The sequence below is a fragment of the Nilaparvata lugens genome, chromosome 5 (assembly GCF_014356525.2).
Source record: "Nilaparvata lugens isolate BPH chromosome 5, ASM1435652v1, whole genome shotgun sequence".
NCBI lineage: Eukaryota > Metazoa > Arthropoda > Insecta > Hemiptera > Delphacidae > Nilaparvata > Nilaparvata lugens.
The window spans coordinates 37,652,607-37,672,592 of record NC_052508.1 but is presented as its reverse complement, the minus strand read 5'-3'; the positions used below and the strand labels follow the sequence as shown (position 1 = coordinate 37,672,592).

At 35.8% G+C, this 19,986-nt stretch overlaps 1 protein-coding gene across 1 annotated transcript; it reads left to right on the top strand.

The window, feature by feature from the left end:
• Positions 1-5,226: 5,226 nt before the first annotated feature.
• On the top strand, positions 5,227-19,198 carry LOC111060437. The gene is made up of 5 exons (XM_039428298.1): positions 5,227-5,440; positions 6,110-6,318; positions 6,945-7,104; positions 7,846-9,483; positions 19,166-19,198. Exons 2-4 carry the CDS (start codon positions 6,217-6,219, stop codon positions 8,004-8,006), a joined length of 423 nt encoding a protein of 140 aa, XP_039284232.1. The 5' UTR covers positions 5,227-5,440; positions 6,110-6,216; the 3' UTR covers positions 8,007-9,483; positions 19,166-19,198.
• Positions 19,199-19,986: the final 788 nt, after the last annotated feature.

The window sequence follows — 19,986 nt, the reverse complement described above, 5'->3', positions numbered from 1 at the left end:
ACTTTTGCCGCTGCCCCACCGCAACCGCCAGTAAGCTCTTATCATGCACCTTCTAGCAGTGCACCAAACCTGGCTATCAGCTCTAATCTGCCTCCTAGTTCGCCGCCAGCCAACAGTTGTGCATCTCCGCCCGTAAGTTCAAGCCCTGCCTCCAGTGCACAATATATAACAAACAGTTCTATATCTTCTATACCACACACTTTTAGTGGCTGCACTCAGGTGAAGGCCGTACATGCTTCCGCTTTACTTGGAACCGCTGTCGTTACAGTCATGAACCAATACAATCAACCCTTCTTGTTGCATGCTGTGTTGGACTCTGGTTCCATGCACTCCATTATCACCACCCGAGCCGCCACCGCAATGGGTTTAGTTGTTGTGCCCGCTCAAATCCAGCTGAATGGAATCTCTGAAAAAAGGACATCTGTCAAAGGCATTGTGCAGTTAAGAATATTGTCCGAACCTCAATTTGATATTGCTCTTTCTACCGAAGCTCTTGTATTAGATCAAATTGCTGGCAATCTTCCTGTCTTTCTGCTTCACCCCGCACTAAAGAATTCGTTTGCGCATCTGAACCTTGCTGATCCTAATTTTGATGAATCCGCTGAAATCGACCTACTGATTGGTGCCGATTTATACTTCAACATCTTTATATCTGCAGAAAATTCCATTATTCCTGGTAACCCTGCCGCCTTTGCCACAATCTTTGGTTACGTTTTAAGTGGTAGATTGAATATTGAGGACTCACCCACACCGCTCATTGAAATGCAGCTCATTTGCACTATGTTTGCACAGGAAGCACAGCTCAACACTGTCATGAACAAATTTTGGGAAACCGAAGAGGCCATCCCCATTCGAAAAGAGTCACCGCCCGAAGATGAGTTGTGTGAGAAACTGTACCAATCCACTACTTATCGCACCTCTGAAGGAAGGTATGTTGTGGCACTGCCTTCCAAACCTGCCACCTCCCGCCGCTCCGCTCTGCCGCCTCCGCCTTTTGCCGCCTCTGAGTCGCCGCCTCCCGCTGCCTTCAACCTGCCGCCTCCCACCGATCCGCTCTGCCGCCTCCGACTCGCCGCCTCCCGCTGCCTCCGATCTGCCGCCTCCCGCCGCTCCGCTCTGCCGCCTCCCGCTGCCTCCGATCTGCCGCCTCCCGCCGCTCCGCTCTGCCGCCTCTGCCTTTTGCCGCCTCTGAGTCGCCGCCTCCCGCTGCTTCCAACCTGCCGCCTCCCGCCGCTCCGCTCTGCCGCCTCCGCCTTCTTCCGCCTCCAACTCACCGCCTCATTTAGAACAATCTAACAATCTTATTGTAAATAGTTTGGTTTTACCCGCATAACCTGTGACTTTCCGCGTCGCTTCGTTATCGCCACCTTGTGTTATCCGCTCTGCCACAACATCCTGACGACCACACCGCTGTTTGCTGCTTTGCTTCACTTGTTTTGATGACCGCACCTCTGTTGACGCTCAGCTCCACTTCTATGACCGCACCACAGTTCATGTCTACGCACATTTCGCAACTTGTGCTGTGCCGCCCCGCTTGTCTTCACATCATGCTCCTGTGTTCACACCACATCGCTCTGGACTTCTCTGCTCACTGTATTCAAGACCGCAGACCCATCGCCATCTAGTCATTGCCGACCGCCCTGCCGCAATGTACAGTGTTTGTTGCTGCTTCACCCGATTTAAAAACTTAGTTTTAAAACGTTAGTTTTTGGGGGGGAGTATGTATGGGCCAGCCATTTGAATCAACCGCGCTCACCCACGGCCATCTAGCGTGCCACTGCCATCAGCCGCTCTGAGATCGCCTAGTTCAATATGTAGATGGCACCGTTCTCCCTCTGGCTTCCCCCACCTTTTGCTTCCCAGTTCACTTCCGTTTGTAACCGCTTCTTGAGGAAGCTTGGTGCCCTGACGCTTCACAGTTGTTTCTCTTTTTAAAGAATTCATAAATGTATTACCGCTTTGCTTGTTTGAATTTAAACTACTACCGCGACTAGTTAGGAAAAGTTATTGTTAGAGTACTCCGCTAAATATCTAGATTTGGATCTTCTTTGTGTAATCTCTTCGCTGCGACATGGGCCCATGTATTCATCATCGCCAGTGCAAGTGAATCCTGATTATCTGAACGTGTTACTGCCTACCAGAACGAGGAGACCGCTCTTACAGTCCACTGTGAACCCGCCATACCCAAACGAGACGCCTTTAAAGGTAACAATTTTATTTTCTGAGCTACTAAGTAACGTGTTTAGAAGTCCACCTCATTGGCTCTAACAATATCGTCACATATATCTCATTGATATAATTATATAATTTATTATCTGATGAGATAGAGCGCTCTACCTAGTCTCAGATTGTAGAGCACAAAATTACACCCAGTGGGATTTTCAATTTTTCATCTAGATTGTAACAATCGTGATATAATGTTGATCAAATAATACTAAATATCATCAAAATTGTTTTTTTTTCTTAAAATTTCACTCAGTTTTGAAAAATCATAATGCAGTACTCATTGGAGTACTACTGGAGAGTTCCAAATGATCTCATTTCATTCAGAATTTTATAATCTTGAAAAAAGGCAAGAGTAAATTTTTCTGTCCAATTACTGTCCGAAAACTGGAAAATGAACCGAAAATACAAGGTTTTTGAGCCATTCTGATTATAGCACAAGGAAATTCTACATGTAGAATTTGGTTCTGGACTTCTCTCATGTATCCAATTGATATATGAAAAAATCATAACTACAATATAAATTGCAAGCACACCCCCTTTTTTATGTCTATATTGAATGGACTATAGGTGTACTTGCAAAATGTATTGCAGTTATTTTTCCTGAATGTTGTTTAAAGTGAAGAAAGTAGTGTTTAACTGAATTTCACTTGAAAAGTTTCGTCGAGCTAGCCTCAAAATATAAATAACCTGAATCGAGATTATATATCATGTTCTTGTAATCATGATATTAGTTCAGAAACTGTGAACTAAGCAAATAACACGTCACTTTGTATTATATAGTATATTGCTATTTTTATCTCGATTGCCACTGACTGGAGAATTGTATGTGTAAAGATATAAATGAGGTCTATTGATTACTACTCATAACAAAACACATAGCCTAATGGCATTCATATTGCTTCTGATGAATAACTAGTTTTTAAAGAATCAAAACATCAATCCCTATATATCTGTAAACTGAAATCTAGACTCACATGTCGGTCTCAGTTCATTGCTTTTTTGATATACATTTAAAATTTTGATAGGATACACGTTGAATCAATATCTTGCACAATACATATTGGTTTGTTGGTTCCTTTAAGCCCAGTTTTTGGGATCCACATCACTCCTTCCCGGAAAATTATGAACCCAAGTAGCACAGAACCTAGGCCCAACATTGAAAATTAGTTGGCGTTGTTGGGGATTGGTTGGTTGGGGTGCCAACCAAAAGCCATTTTTGGCCCGACCAATAATTGCAATCAATGGGCCAACTAATCTGTTTTCTTTGGGGCCAACCTTTAATTGCATTCATTCGGCCAACAGATGTGATTATATTTTGGGCCAACCAAAAATTGCATTAACATCACTGTGCATGTTATCATTATGCTTTCATCTATTTTATTATATTATAATGAAATGTGTTTTGCTAAGACCACCACAATTACTACTAATTATTATAGGCAAGCTAGTCGACTACTACCGTATTTAATATATAACTTGGTAGGTACTATTTATTATAATAAATAATATTTAATATAAATACCGGTATATCATAAATTATATATATAATAAATTATTTTCTGGGGTCTCACCTCGTCAGCACTCGTCATAATCAACCAATTATTGTTAACTTGCTAAGAAGTAAGTATGAATAAGTATAAAATAGTCGATGCTTTAATTAATCAAAGCTCAAACATCAATTCCATATAACTATCGATAGCCATCTATCTCACCAGCAAACAACGTTTTTTGTTATAAAAGCGATGTCCTGAACATCAAAAGTCTGAACCTCAAACTTCTAAAAAATATTTTTGATACCTCGATTTTTGATATCTAAATAGAAGATTAATGTTTTTCAAAGTAGGCTCACCTTAATGGTAATTGGAAATACAGTATTGATATAAATATCGATAATATCGGCTTCAGAATATCGATACTCGATATTTGGCCACTCATCGGCTGATGCCTTGTGGCTTGCTCGTTGGTTGGCTGTAGTTGCCTTTGCCTGTCTGCCATTTTGGATTGCTGTGTAGTATTTGCTGATCGTTGTGCGTTCATTGTGGATTGGTGAGTAAAACATCTTTATATTCTTGATTAATCACTATATTTATGATAAACTATAAAAGCAATATCGTTTTCCATGTTATTATCAAGTTTATAATTATTTTAATGCAATCAAAATGATCTTGAATTCTTATTGGGATAGGCTAGAAGCATGCTCCACTTTGTTTTTACTGGATTATACCTTACAATCATGCCATTTTTTATAAAATTTTGTTCCTTAAAAAATATGTAATTTGCCTCCTGTAAAAAACATCTATCATTTATATTAATTAAGTCAGAAGTTTTAAAATTGCATTTCTAATCTTTTCATAGATGTATAATATGGTTCTTAATAATTATATATTCAGATTATAATTATTCTATTCAGATTGTTCCAGCAAGTTCACACTTGGTGGACTTTAAAAATTCCTACGTTTACACTGATCTTTTGAATTCAACTGATGAAAACTATTATTTTAATATTAGCCTACCTCGATCAAACTATAGAGGAATGATAAGTTACAAGTTTTAGGCTACTTTTAACGTGCTATTTCTATGATCAAAACCCCAATCATAACTTCTTATTTGCTAGGTTAGTTTTGTTCTAGTTTAGCTTAAGTTATTATTATATTCTCAGCATAAATGCGCAGTTACTCTTGGAGTTGTGACTAGACAGGTTAGGCTAGCTTCTGAAAATAGGTTTTGTAAGTTTATTATTAGGCTGTAGGCTATTTAACATGATTAAAATTAGAACTAGATAACCTAATAAGGTCAATTTATTTTCTAACTAAATTGTGGGAAAACGACCACCACTTGTTATTTATTGTCCTACTATAACAAAAAGTTGAAATGAATTCAAGGTTTATTTTTAATTTATTCAATTATTGGCATGAAAATAACTTAGAAAATTTATTATAAGATTTATCTTAAGATGGTATCATACTTGACTGTTAACTTATGCCATCTAGATGCTACTAGTACGGTAACTTAACTCATTTCTACTTAGCACAAAGCATTTCATGTTGTACATTGTATTTCGTTACAGAATCATTCATAGCAGGGGATTCAGATTTGGAGAAGCCGATTGAAGAGTCATGCCTGGTCTCTTCAGAACACACTGCTGGCCACAACATATCATTTACTCCTCAGGGTACAAACAGTGGGCATTTAGTTACTTCAAGTTCATCTAAAGGTACACTATTCATTATTCAATCTTGGATCAACTTTTTATGTAGAGTACTGAGTATAGAGTTATATAGCTATCCTAGAGTACCTAAACTGTAATTCTAGGATAGTTTTAGTGAGCTTGTGTTTCTCAACTTTTGGTTTTATATTAAGATTATCACTATATGCCAGTAGTGAGCTGTTTTATAGTGACTTATTCTCTTATTTCAATAAACCAAAAAAACATGGAGATTTAAAACCACAAACTAGCAGGTAACAGATGGGGGCCTAGCCCATTGCGTCATTGTGTTGCTGGGAATAAGTTATTTGTTCTTCAGTGTAGAACACTGCAGTCACTTGAATAATGATAATCTATTGTTGATTTCTGTAAAATTGGAGTGCCATAAGAAATTTTTGTTTTGTTGTATCTTTTCTGAAAATCAACCACCAATGTTTCTTTAATCTATATTCTTCAATCTATAAAGATCTTCCAAATTTCAAAACTGTTCAATCTTCTGTTCATTAGATATCTTGCTTAAAGATAGAAACAATGACAAGAACAAGGAGAACTGGGTGGTCAATGATTCCTTGATAGAGAGACTTGAATATCATTTACTACAATGGGGTATGTGCATCCGCGCTCTCAATAGCAGTAGAAATCACAGTAGAAAATTTAATATCATTGTTTTTTTTTCAGGGCTCGATGTTCTTGCAGGCCATTTGGCAAGGATAAATAGAAGATTGGATGATATTGAAAAGAATCAGAGTGAAATTTTAGCAAGGTTGTGTCCAACAAAGCCTGCTATGAACATTATTCCTCCTGATATAAAACTCCCCTGCGAAACATTGGACGAGATTAGTGACTTGGAAGATTGGTTGCTGGATTACACTAATAAACAATCTTTGGTGAGTAGGCCTAAACTACTAAGTAAAGCTCAAAACCAGTGATAAAATTAATAGATTTTATTATTGGTATAAGATTTTAGACTACCATCAAATAAGCATGAGATATTTGAACAATTTCCAGGGGTTCTATAGAAAAACTATGTTAATTTGAAAAGCTGTACACAAATAAGATAGGCCTACCTAGTTTTAATTTTCAACATAGAAGGTTTGCTTCTAATAAAGTGATGAGATCATTTTTTGAAATCCAGTTATTTCTTTATAGTAGCTCTTCATTTTTCAAGTTTAATAGGAATAATTTTTAATCTTTTATGCAATCAATTAGCACAAAAAATCGTTACAGGCGTTCTTGTCATCGACAAAATCTCATTTAACAATTAAAATCTCCTCATGCAGTGACTAAAAATATTTTCCACCAATAAATTAATTGTGTTTTCTTGAAATGACCCATCTTCAACGAGGTTTCTGAGACCCTTCAACAAAGCATGGGTGTCCTGCTAGTTTCTGCTATTATTATGACATATTTTTTTGTTAATCCAGATCAAATCCTCATATTTCCTTTTTCTCAACCTAATTATTTGCCAATTAAATGAGTGAGTAATATAGTTGTCTTATTATTTCCATAACAGATCACAAATTTGAGTCTTCTGGGTGGGAAAAAAGTTGGAAGAGTTGTGCGCAATATACCTGAAAAGATTTTTACCAATGATGTTGCCGAACTTTTCAATTGGACAGGCAGACACAGCAAACGCTGTTTGAGAGATTTGGCTGTGATGAAACTCATACCTGTTAAGTATATTGCAATAGCTACAGGATGTCTTGTAACTCTGACACTACTTCTAGGTATTGCTGTATTAAGATTTGTAGATTCACCAGGTTGGGCAGTCACTATAAGAGCCCAGCAGTCCACTTTTTCCGAGATTATGACATCAAGTGGAATCCACTCTACTATACCTATATATTCAAGATTCAACATTTATCTAGGAATCAGTTCCAACAGATGATGTTTGGAAATAAAAAAATACCGTTAACAATATTATAAATCTAAATAATTGAAATGATCATAAAAACAGTAATATTGATGATAGACGGTTTAATAATTGAAAATTTACAGCTACATTGATTGCTTTGATAAAAATGTTACTGTTCATCTACTCTCTCAAATCCTGATTTATCAGGTTTATGTTGGTTGCAAAACTTAGCAGGTTTTATATCTGGAATTCAATTCTCAAACCAATCTAGTAATCTAAAATGCTAGTTTATATCCAGATTATCAAGTTATATCACTTTAAATTTGAAACAGCTTGTTTTTCAGCATATTGTGTAAAATATTCCAATAACTACTGTAGTTTCCAACTTCCAAGTGGTTTTAACAGATATATTGTAGTCATTTTAACATTGAACCTGGCCTTTTTGATATCTGAATAAATCAACAACAAACTTTAACTTTGTAAATCTATATATGCAGAATATGTCCCAGATAACTTCTAATTTGATAAACTTATATTTTATCTAATGATTTGTTTTCAGGTGCTGTAAGGAAACAAAAAAACTTAACAAGTGCTACGGATGATGAAATAAATACCAACATTGCAAATTGGTTCAGATTTTTGAAGGATAGAAATGGAGGACGAGAGCAAAGACGAAAGGACAAGCCAAGACAAGATCACCAGGACCAGCAGAGACAGTAAAAAATACCATGGTTTATCAAAAAGAACTAATTACAGAAAGTTAGCAAAAGAAAAACAAAAAATCAAACAACAGTTACTTGAATTGTGCACTCCTGTTGCAAATTGTGTTCAATCTGAAAATAGCACTCATGAATCCCATGATAGCTCACTTGATATCTCAAATCAATTTGATAATTTATCAGGAAGTAAAGAAAGTTTTCCATACAGTTCCAGTTCTGATAGTAGTATAAGTAGTAGTTTCAGTGATGTTTCAAATTATTCTGACAATAGGGACACTAATCATTATTAAACGAAAATCCAAAGTAAATTCTGTAAACCAGACTTCTGCTTCTGCAAATACTGACGACAGGGTGAACATATAGATGGAAATTTGATAACAGCTTCTATTCAAAAATTATTACATCATGCAGGACTTGCAAATAATTTTTAGATAGTAGCTCTCATCGAATTTCGTTCCAGCCGTTCATCCTGTTGTCAATATTTGCAGTAGCAGAAGTCTTCGGGGTGGTTTACAGCATTTAACTTTGAATTATCGTTTACTAATAATTATTTATTCATTAGCATTTGAACAAATGCAATTTCTCATTTTTTCCATCTATAATTTATCAAATGTAATTGTAATGTAAATGCAGTTGTAATGTAATTTTTCAAATAGAACAATGTGTCATGTGATACATAATTGATTTGTAATTTTAAGTGGAAATGAATGGCGAAAACCGCCATTCAAAAATCGCAGCTGTCGGTATGTCATATTATTATTTTTAAATTACTGTCACTCACCATCTGTCAAATTGGATTAATTCTACTGCAGGTACCTATATACCTGCAAATAATATTTAAATGCAACATTGTCAATTGGTTGGCCCAATGTAATATCTTATGTTGGCCCAATGTAAGTGAACTGGTTGTTGGCCCTTCATATATAGGCTACACTTTTGATGGCCCAACATTGTTATAAGGTTGGTTGGCCAACTGTTGGCAAGAGTGCCAATTCAAACCACAGGCCAACTGAGGATGACAAACAATTTTCAACGTTGGGCCTACCTTTTGTGCTACTTGGGAAAAGAGTAAATTTTGACAAAAAATGACAAGAAAGTATACAAATAGATTCGAGCATTGGTTCATTGAAAGTAATAAATATCAAAGTCATATCTCTTGCAGATTATGTAAATGGAGGTGATGGTGATACAGAATTTTTTGACATAACCCTGTCAGCTAAAGAATGGTCAGATATAGCTCCAAGGGATATCTATTATAAGTGTACAAGTCGGGGTGAAAAAATTTACAAAGGCCTGGCACCAAACGTATGGACAAACGTTGTGAATGAGCATTTTTGATTAGTAACAAGAAAAAGCTGCTGTTTGGTCTTCAAAAGAGTTTCTGACACTAACAAGTACTACATTAAAATGTCTGCGATGTGCAAAGGGTGTGGTGGACAATTTATTGGGTATATTGACACCGCTCCAGAAGAAGAAAGGTGAGTGTTTCAAATTATATATTTAAATATTTACAAATAATTAGAAATTTAAGTAAAAGGAAAGTAATATTGTTATTCATGGACTAATTTGTATCATACGAGTACTTATCAACATTCATGCACGAAGCCTAAACTGCGCCTGAACTAACTGTGTTTTGTACTGTAATATATAAGGCGCAGTATAGCCATTGTGCTCAACACAATCTTTTATAAGTCGCAATTTTGGAGAAAATTGTTTTGAAAATTTCGTTATTAATTTTAATGACATGTCATCAGTTATTTGGGGTAGCTGTGCGTGCAATATTTTCGCCGCTGAATTCAAGAGATGACCATTATTTTTTAGCCAGTTTCTTAAGGTGCGTACAGATTTACGCGCCGCGAACACGAGCAATTTACTTTTCATCAGCTGATAATCTGTATTTGTACAGAAACAGAGAGATACATATATAAAAATCTTGACATCAGTTGATTAAGAGTGAATTGCTCATGTTTGCGGCGCATAAATGTGTACGCACCTAATCTTTTCATGTATTCAACATGGAATGAATTCTATAACCAATTTCATAATCTTAATGACAAGTTTCACACTAAACGTGATGATTTTTCGTAGCAAAAACTTTTTTAAGTTGAGTCTTTATAGCTTAGATATTCATGCCAAATTTCAGATCAATACATTTCGTTCTTGAGTTAAAAATTCCTAAGTGAAGAAATAAAATGGCAGCTATAAGGATAACCGATAAACTTTGGACACTCCAAATACCACATTTGTAGTCTATCATTCAGGAACAATACCCGAAAATATTCGACACGACTTCTGAAACACTCTGTATATAGAAATCCATTACATGATAATACCGGGTATCTATAAATGAATATCGGGGTTTCAACGCTTTATAAGATTTATTACATTATACTTACAGTTATTAATGATATGTCAAATGAAAGAGCAACTCAAACAGTTTTTATATACAAGCTTACAAGTGTTCTATGTGAGCACCATTTGACACACGGCACACATCAAGTCTATAGCCGAGTTCTTCCCAAACGTTGAGTAGTGTGTCTTCTGAAATTGTTGCAACAGCTGCTTCAATCCTCTTTCGTAATTCAAGGAGGTCAGCTGGTAACGGAGACACATACACACGATCCTTGATGAAACCCCAAAGGTAAAAATCGCATGACGTTAGGTCGGGTGACCGTGGAGGCCACGCATAGCAAGCTCTGTCATTGGGCCCCTTGCGGCCAATCCAGCGGTCGGGTACAGTTACGTTCAACCAATCGCGTACTTCGTTATGCCAGTGAGGTGGCGCACCATCTTGCTGGAAAATGAAGTTCTCTAGTTCATATTGTTCCAACTGAGGGAAGAGCCATTGCTCTAGTGTATCAAGGTAAGAAGTACTAGTTACAGTCGCTTTTACCAAAAAAGAAAGGTCCACAAACTTTCCGCCGGGATACGGCACAAAAAACATTGAATTTAGGGGAGTCTCGTTGCACTTGAACGATCTCATGAGGATTTTCTGAGCCCCAGATCCGCACATTATGAGTGTTAACATGTCCACTGAGGTGAAAAGTCGATTCATCACTGAAGACAACACGATGTAGAAAATCTTCATCGTCATGTAACAACATTTCGTTAGCGAAGTTGGCACGTTTGCTATACCGCATTCTAGCGGATCGCCGCGGAAACATTTCACGCACATGCGCACTGGTGCCAACGAACAAAAACTGTTTGAGTTGCTCTTTCATTTGACATATCATTTATAACTGTAAGTATAATGTAATAAATCTTATAAAGCGTTAAAACCCCGATATTCATTTATAGACACCCGGTATTACGAGATTGACTGAAAAATCAATTTTTTATCTCCTGATGAAATAGAAAAAAATTAGTTTTTAAAAGTTCCTCAATAAAATACGTGTATAGACGTGTTTAATATTTGTATGAAAACTATATAAATTATTTACAGTTATCCCATTGAACTAGGTAGCACTGTTCTTATTTTCTAAAATACACTTTCGGTAATTATTGGATTATAATGTTTTGAGATGATTATTATAAATGATAAATAAAAAAATGTCTTCAATTTTTAATCGTCAATTCATTTTATTCACTTATTAATATTTATTGACATACACTATTCATTCGGACAAGTAACTTTTCACTCACATTTTATAGAGACAAAATGTTCCTGTCATATTGTCTACGTAAAGTATCTCAAAAAGATCACAGAACACAATTTTGTTCTTGTCAACATAGATAAGGAATCTATTTTCACACTTTATATTAATATTTTATTTTTAGTTTATTCAACAAAAGAATAGAGGGTACTCCAATTTTAGTTGTTTAATCCATTAAACTAGTTAGTTAGTCCATTGAACCAATTAATTTTAATCCAACAATTAGTTGTGATTGTATAAAGGTAGTTTAAATATTAATTCGTGCATCTTATGATCAAATGGTTTGCGATTTTCATTCATTGCAAATTAAGATGTTTTTCCTATTCTTCTTTCTGTTTGCAAAATGTGAACAATTAGTTGTGATTGTATAAAGTAGGGATGGGTATCGAAAGACAAAACATCGATGTTTTGAACATCGATGTTTTTTTCATCCTAACATCGATAAGTGAGGAATATCGAACAGTAAAAATCGATGTTTTTGAACATCAATGTTTTTAAACATCGTTTATCGCCCTACGTTTTTATGGATGATACTATTAGTCCAGTCAATATAGACATAAAAAAGGGGGTGTGCTTGTACACCATCCATCCCTACTTTATACAATCACAACTAATTGTTCACATTTTGCAAACAGAAAGAAGAATAGAAAAAACATCTTCATTTGCAATTTATATTGTAGTTCCGATTTTTTAATACATTATTTGGGTACATAAGAGAAGTCCAGAACCAATTTCTTCATGCAAGATTTCCTTGTGCTAGATACAAGATAGCCCAAAAACCTCATATTTTCGGCTCATTTTCCAGTTTTCAGCTATTTCTGCCAAGTCTCTCCCAGATTATATAATTCTGAAAAAAATTAGATCAATCGGAACTCTCTATCACCAATGAGTACTTTGTTATAATTTTTCAAAAATGAGTAAAATTTGAAGAAAAAATCAATTTTGATGAATTTTAGTTTTTAATCAACAATATCTTCCAATTGTTACAATTTAGATGTATATTTCAAAATCCCTCTAGGCGTATTTTTGTGCTATACAATCTGAGATCAGGTAGAGCGCTCTATGTCATATAGATTTCCAGGTACACCTGACAACAATACTCCTTGTATTGTGGAAAACACCTAATTTTCAGCTTCAACCATCATCACCATCTACTTTGTCCTCACATTTATATTTCGCACAATGACATAAGTTCATGGGTAAGAATCACCCGTTACATGCACTTATTTCAGTATTTCTTAGTAGAGGCACGCTTAAGGACACCTCAAGGATCAAAATTTCAAACACTAATAATTTACTTTTGACACAATGCTCAGATTTCATCGTACTACACTTCATTCTTCTCGGCTCGCCACCAAGGCGGTTCAAAATCTTGCATCAACAGTCAAATTCGGTCAAAAAATAGAAAATGTATTGTTGAGTGCCAATTGCCAATTTCTATATTCAAAGCTATGTATCTCGGTAACCCCTTATTATAAAAATTATTACTCAATCTTGAAATTTACAATAGAATTTTCTATTTCATCTGCTGTAAACAATTCATGAAAAAATATGTTCGTAAAGTGAGATTTGATTGTTGAAAAAAATCCGGAAATTGTAGATATTTTTCTCATATTAACGGATTTGGCAGTTCTATGATAGCGAAAAGTGATTCAAGATGGATTTTAGGCAACTGAGCTCGTAGAGGATGAATTTATCTACAATTTGTAATCAATCGTAAGTTCCTATGATGTATCAGACTCGTTTTAGAAACTCTTGATCAACAATAAAATTACGAAAAAAAAGTAGAAAATGAAATCTTAACTTCCAAATTGTTTTGGAATCGAAAGTATTATTTATTGGAGTGTGTAGAGGGGGACAATTTTCACATTCTCACTAGATTTGGAAATTTTATCAGAAGTATTTCACAAGACATGCAACTTTGAATATAGAAATTGGTCATTTCCTGTGTATTGGAATATGGGCTTAAGTACACTCAACAATAAATTTTCCATTTTTCGACCGAATTTGACTTATTATGCATGATTTTGAACCGCCGTGACGAACCGAGAAGGATGAAGTGTAGTACGATGAAATCTGATCATTGTGTCAAAAATTATGTGTTTGAGATTTTGATCCTTGAGGTGTCCTTAAGCGAGCCTCTCCACTGAGAAATACTGAAATGAAGTGTATCTTACGGGTGATTCTCATAGAACATAATCTCAAGAACTTATGTCGTTGTGCGAAATATCGATGTGAGGACAATGTAGTTGGTGATGATGCTTGAAGCTGAAAATTAGGTGTTTTTCACAATACAAAAGGGCATTGTTGTCAGGTGTACCTGGAATATGAGATAGATCGCTATACCTGATCTCAGATTGTAGAGCACAAAAAGAGCTTCTAAAGTGACTACAATTTTATCTGGGGCTATTGTTCCAATATTTCAACAGTTACTAACTGGAATCACAGCAATTTTGGACTTGTGGTATTCAAGTAACAGTCTTTCGAATAATTGAAGTCAGGTTGTGACTAGAAAGATACATCAACTCTAGTTCACAAGATTTGTCATCTTCATGGTTTAGTCTGAAACCTTTCGGGATATCCTTGAGGATTCGGTCTTGAAATTCCACCCTAAGCTAATTTTAGCAATCATTGATACTCAAATCGTATTCATTCAATACCTGATAGATTTTTTAGGAAATGAAAATGGATTAAGTTTTTTTATATGGATATCTGCACTCCTTACAATACGAGGACCTCTTTTCCAGAGCTAGATTAATTAGTGTTAAACACATGTTGGAGAAATAATTGTAGTAAGAAAAAACTCTTTCTCCCTAAGAAACGAAGAATCCGACCTCTTATTCAATTCTAAATAACTAACTATCTAACCTTGACACGGGCCACAGAAGTAATGTAAATCTTCAAGAGTATCCAACAGTCTCACATAAAGATACAGAGAGCCTGATTGAAAAATAAAAATAGCAATCTGCAGGAAATCAAAACTTATGCGAGATCTTTCACAAGAGTGATCTATGTTCACAAAAAACACTAAACAGAATACTACACTAAATATGATAGAGATAATGATTGTAATTCTGCTATTATTGCTTATTGCTCTCAAGAGAATCCTCTTCAAACAAAAAAATAAAAGAAACTTGTATCAAATTAAAAAATTAGAATTGTTTTTACTTTTTAGTTGGGGAAAAACATCAGATGACCGATGTCTAGGTAAAACCATCGATAAGTGAAAAACATCGAAAAGTAAACATCGATGTTTGATGTTGAAACATTGATGTATCGATACCCATCCCTAGTATAAAGGTAGTTTAAATATTAATTTGTGTATCGTATGTTCAGATAGTTTGCGATTTTCATCCATAGCAAATTAGGATGTTTTTTTTCTATTATTCTTTCTGTTTACAGAATGTGAACAATTAGTTGTGATTTTATAAAGGTAGTTTAAATATTAATTTGTGTATCTTACGTTCACATAGTTTGCGATTCTCATCCATTGCAAATAAGGATGTTTTTTCTATTCTCTCTGCAAAATGTGAACGAATAGTTTTGATTGTATAAAGGTAGTTTAAATATTAATCTATGTATCTTATGTTCACATAGTTTGCGATTCTCATCCATTGCAAATAAGGATGTTTTTTCTATTCTTTCTGTTTGCAAAATGTGAACAATTAGTTGTGATTGTATAAAGTTAGTTCAAATATTGATTTGTGTATCTTATGTTCAATTGTAGTTATTGATGAAATAAAGGTACGTCTTGCTTTTTAATGAAATAAAGGTACGTCTCATTTTTTATGTAATTAGTCGTTTTATGTTTATTTCCTAACATTATTATTTGTCATGTGGGATTTCATCAGTAACAATTAAAACATAGTTCAATACATGCTTATTCTTATAATCAACCACTACCAATTATCCCAAGTTTCCCTACCAATAATCAAGGCACTGTTCCTGGGAACGAAATTAATCTAAAAATAATTTTGAAACTGTCTGAGAGTCCTTGGTTGAGATAGTATATGAGAGAAACAAATTGGCGGCTGAGTAAGTAACAAGGGATTTTCGGACAGTTTGAAAATACTACTAGAAACGGGAACGCGGAATTGGCTAACTGGAATTTGGCTAACTGTGGTTGTGGAAGTGACTGGCTAGGAACTCACTGATTCTGTCGCCGACAGTATTGGCTAACTCTGGAACCCGCTGATTCTGGCCAGAGAATTGTGGAGAATTGGAAATGGCTAACTTTGGAAGTCGCTAACTTGCAACTCACTGATTATGACGTCTGATTATAATGGCTGCAACAATCGTGGGGAGTTGCGTAAAATAATGAAAAGATTCATGAGATTGAAGAGAATAAGGTGCTCTATAGGCTCATGATTGGCACAGATTTTTTCATTCAATCGTGGAAAAGTTATAAGGCCAAAAAGATGAAAAAATTTGAGCCGGAAGGGTTTCTTTAAAAATGTAACTCCTTCAAGAGCTCATATCTAGAAAACTATGAGATATATGGAAAAATGTCAAGGATGAAACTTGTAGGCTAATTCGTAAGCTTTAATTTTGTATTTGACAAAAATTCCCGAAAGACGAATTTGTTTAAGATATATGCAAAAAACCAGAATATGGAACTTTTAAATAACCCCCACCCACTTAACACAGGGGGTGGGAATGAGGAGTTTTGTAATGTTTACCTACTCACTATCCTTAAAAGTGTTGTGGTGTCAAAAATTGTATTCCAAACGTTTCCTTCTATAATCCTTCTATAATACTGGACTAGTATTGAATTACACAAATGTGTTATAGTTTGCATTGTCTGGTGTTTTATGATGTAACAAGTTTTTTTTTGTGGGGGGGAGTAGGCAGGGAATTGACCTTCACTAGATTAGTTTGTATTTTTGAATGCTGAAAACTCTGTTATATACAGATCATTTTCAAACAAATTTCCCCTTATGATTGCATAGGCTACATTCACTTTTCAGGTGTTAATATGCATAAATGCATAGTGGAAAGTTCTATTCTTGTAGCAATTCATTTTCGGAAAATTATGCCATACTAAAAATTATACTGTGAATGGATATGGGTATACTAGATACTCTTATGAGAGACTACATTGAGTCCATAAGCCATCTTAACTGAGACTCTGAGTCAGTAATGTTATATGACAATATTATATTTATTTGTTTGAAAATGTTTATTTTTTATTTTATAACAAAGTTATATAATTTTTTGTAACTTTTGTGATATAAAATTGTTTTATAACAGTTAAATAGTATAAACGAGGCTTAATCAAAACACTGATTCTTCAAAATTGGTAGTATTTTTTTCTTTTTTGCCTCCTTTCAATCCTGATTCCTGAGGTATGGAAGTATTGCAGCATGTTATATTCATCATTTAAGTTTCATCCAATACAAATACTTGGTTCAACAATCAGATAATCAAGTTGAACAACTCTTAACGGGAGAAAATAATGGTTTTCGGCATAATATTATGCCTGTTATTTCAATAACCATCAAAGTTACTAACCTCTTACTAGTTTTATTGGATTTATCAGCAAGTTTTACATGAAATCCAATCATTTATATACCGAAATAAGCTACCAAAAAATATACGAGCTTAGTGTGCCACAATCTGTTATCCGTCCCAGTGTGAAAGAGTGAACAGGACCGAGTGCGAGGGAATGAGTAGCAGACGAAGCAGACGATGACGTAGTAATCAGTGGATCCTCAGTTAGCCAGTTCCGGACTTAGCCATTTCTGTCGACTGCTGTTGAAAAGAGGGAGAGTCAGTGAATACTCAGTCAACGAATTCCGGTCGATGCAGAAACAGCCACTTCCACAGTTAGTCAATTCCGATCAGCACAGTTAAGTTTCATACGGCAGATTTAACATTGAGTCAGCGAGTTCCGAGTTAGCCAATTGTAGCGACCCCTAGAAACGTGTTTTCATGTGTAGTGATGGCGAAGGGGTGGGTGAAAACTGCAAACCTCTATAACTCCGTTTGGGTTGAGGTAGAAAATCTGTTATTGGAGGTAGAAAATAGTAGAAAATAGGTAGAAAATCTTAGCATATTTGGTTTGTTTAAATTCAAATGTGGCCAGGCCAGTGACATGCTGTTATGAGGGGAGGGGGTAATCTTTAAATACTCAATAACTTTGTCTAGTGATGAGCTATCGATTCCGTTCTTCATGGAATATAATAGCAGGGCTTGTGTACTACATATTGGCACATTTAGTTTTCCAGAAATTCAATCATGGCAAAGCTGGAAAAGTGTTTTTGTGTGTGGTGATTGGCGAGGGGGGTGGGTAAAAACTTACAATCCCCTCTAACTCCGTTAGGTTTGAGGTAGAAAATAGTACAAAATCGGTAGTAAATCTTAGCATAGTTTGTATGGTTAAATTCGAATGTGGCCGGGCCAGCGACATGCATGTGACCTATACATATTTTCGCCAATATCTCCGTTATGCTTGGTTAGATTTCAGTTTGGTTTGAGGTAGGAAATAGTTGAAAATAGGTAGTAAATCTTGGCATATTTGGTTTGGTCAAATTCAAAGATTGCCGGGCTGAGAGGTCATTGACCTTTCTTTATTATTGCTCATATCTCTGTTATCCTTGAGGTAGAAAATGGTAGAAAATAGGTAGTAAATCTTGGCATAGTTTGTTTGGTGAAATTCAGAGATGGCCGGGCTAACATGTCCTTGGCCCGGAACTTTAGTTTATTCAATATCTCTGTTATCTTTGAGGTAGAAAATCGGTTATTGGAGGTAGAAAATAGGTAGTAAATGTTGGCATAGTTTGTTTGGTGAAATTCGAATGTGGCCAGGTCAGCGACATGCACGTTCTAGTGGGTGATTCTCATAGAACATGATATCATGAACTCATGTCATTGTGCGAAATATCAATATGAGGACAAGGTAGTTGGTGATGATGGTTGAAGCTGAAAATTAGGTGTTTTTCACAATACTAGGAGCATTGTTGTCAGGTGTACCTGGAAATCTATTTGAGATAGAGCACTCTCCCTGATCTCAGATTGTGGAGCACAAAAATACGCCCAGAGGGATTTTGAATTATACATCTGAATGTTAACAATCGGAAGATATTGTTGATCAAAAACTAAAATTCATCAAAATTGATTTTTCCTTCAAATTTCACTCATTTTTGAAAAATCATAACTCTGTACTCATTGGAGATAGAGAATTCTGAATGATCTCATTTTATTCAGAAATTTATGTTCTGAAAAAAAGGCGGGAGCAAATTTTTCTGTCCGATAACGAGATTTGTCAGAAATAGCTGAAAACTCGAAAATGAGCCGAAAATACGAGGTTTTTGGGCCACTCTGTATCTAGCACAAGGGAATTTTGCATGAAGAAATTGGTTCTAGACTTCTCTTATGTATCCAAATAATATATTAAAAAATCAGAACTACAATATAAATTGCAAGCACATCCCCTTTTTTATGTCTATATTGACTGGACTATTGCTATTTTGTATGCTTCTGAGAATCTTTCCTTCAACTCTTTCAGATGAAACTCAGTAGTTTTTCCGCGAACCTCATCTGATATGTATGACACACGATCCTGGAAGCACTATTTCTCGTCCATATATCATGAAATAAGGAGAAAAACCGATGCATGAGGTGTGGATCTGTATGTTATCAGGGCATAGGGCAACCAGGTGTCCCAATCGGTACCGTCTCTTTAGAGGTCTCAGGCAGAGATAAGAAATGTTAGCAGGCTAACGTACAGAAGTTGAGCTCCCGTTTCAATCGGTGTTTTGAGTGGGTTATTGTAAACAGTTTTACTTCAAATTTTGACAAGGTGTGCTTTGAATAGTATTACAGCCGATCGTGTCAATTGATAGTACAAATCTCTTTTAGAAGCGTGTATAATCCATTTTTAAAGTTTTACATTAATTTTCAAACCGAACACTCGTTTCGGATCCAAGGCTGTTGTTGGTGATAAGGCTGCATCGTCACCTGCCCAAAAGCAGCAGCAGCGTGCACAACAGAACAAACAACAACAAAGAGGGGATACAAGCCGGCCTCACTCCTCTTCGTCTTGCTCGTCGGCTGCAGACGGCGTCCCCGTTGCCATGACGACCCAGAGCCAAGTCACCCAGGCATTGGAAGCGCTGCTACTCTGCAATGACTTCTGCAATCGGTTTGTTGCGAGAATAGAAGACCATCTGCATGACAGCCTATGCGCGACCGTCACCGCTGCATTGGAGGGCAAGCTTCAGGCTGCTGTTGAGAGGATCGACATACTCTTCAAGGAGAATGAAGCTCTGAAAAAAAGGTGGAGCAGCTACAAATAGCCAGTGACAGCCGTTTGGATGGCCTCACTCA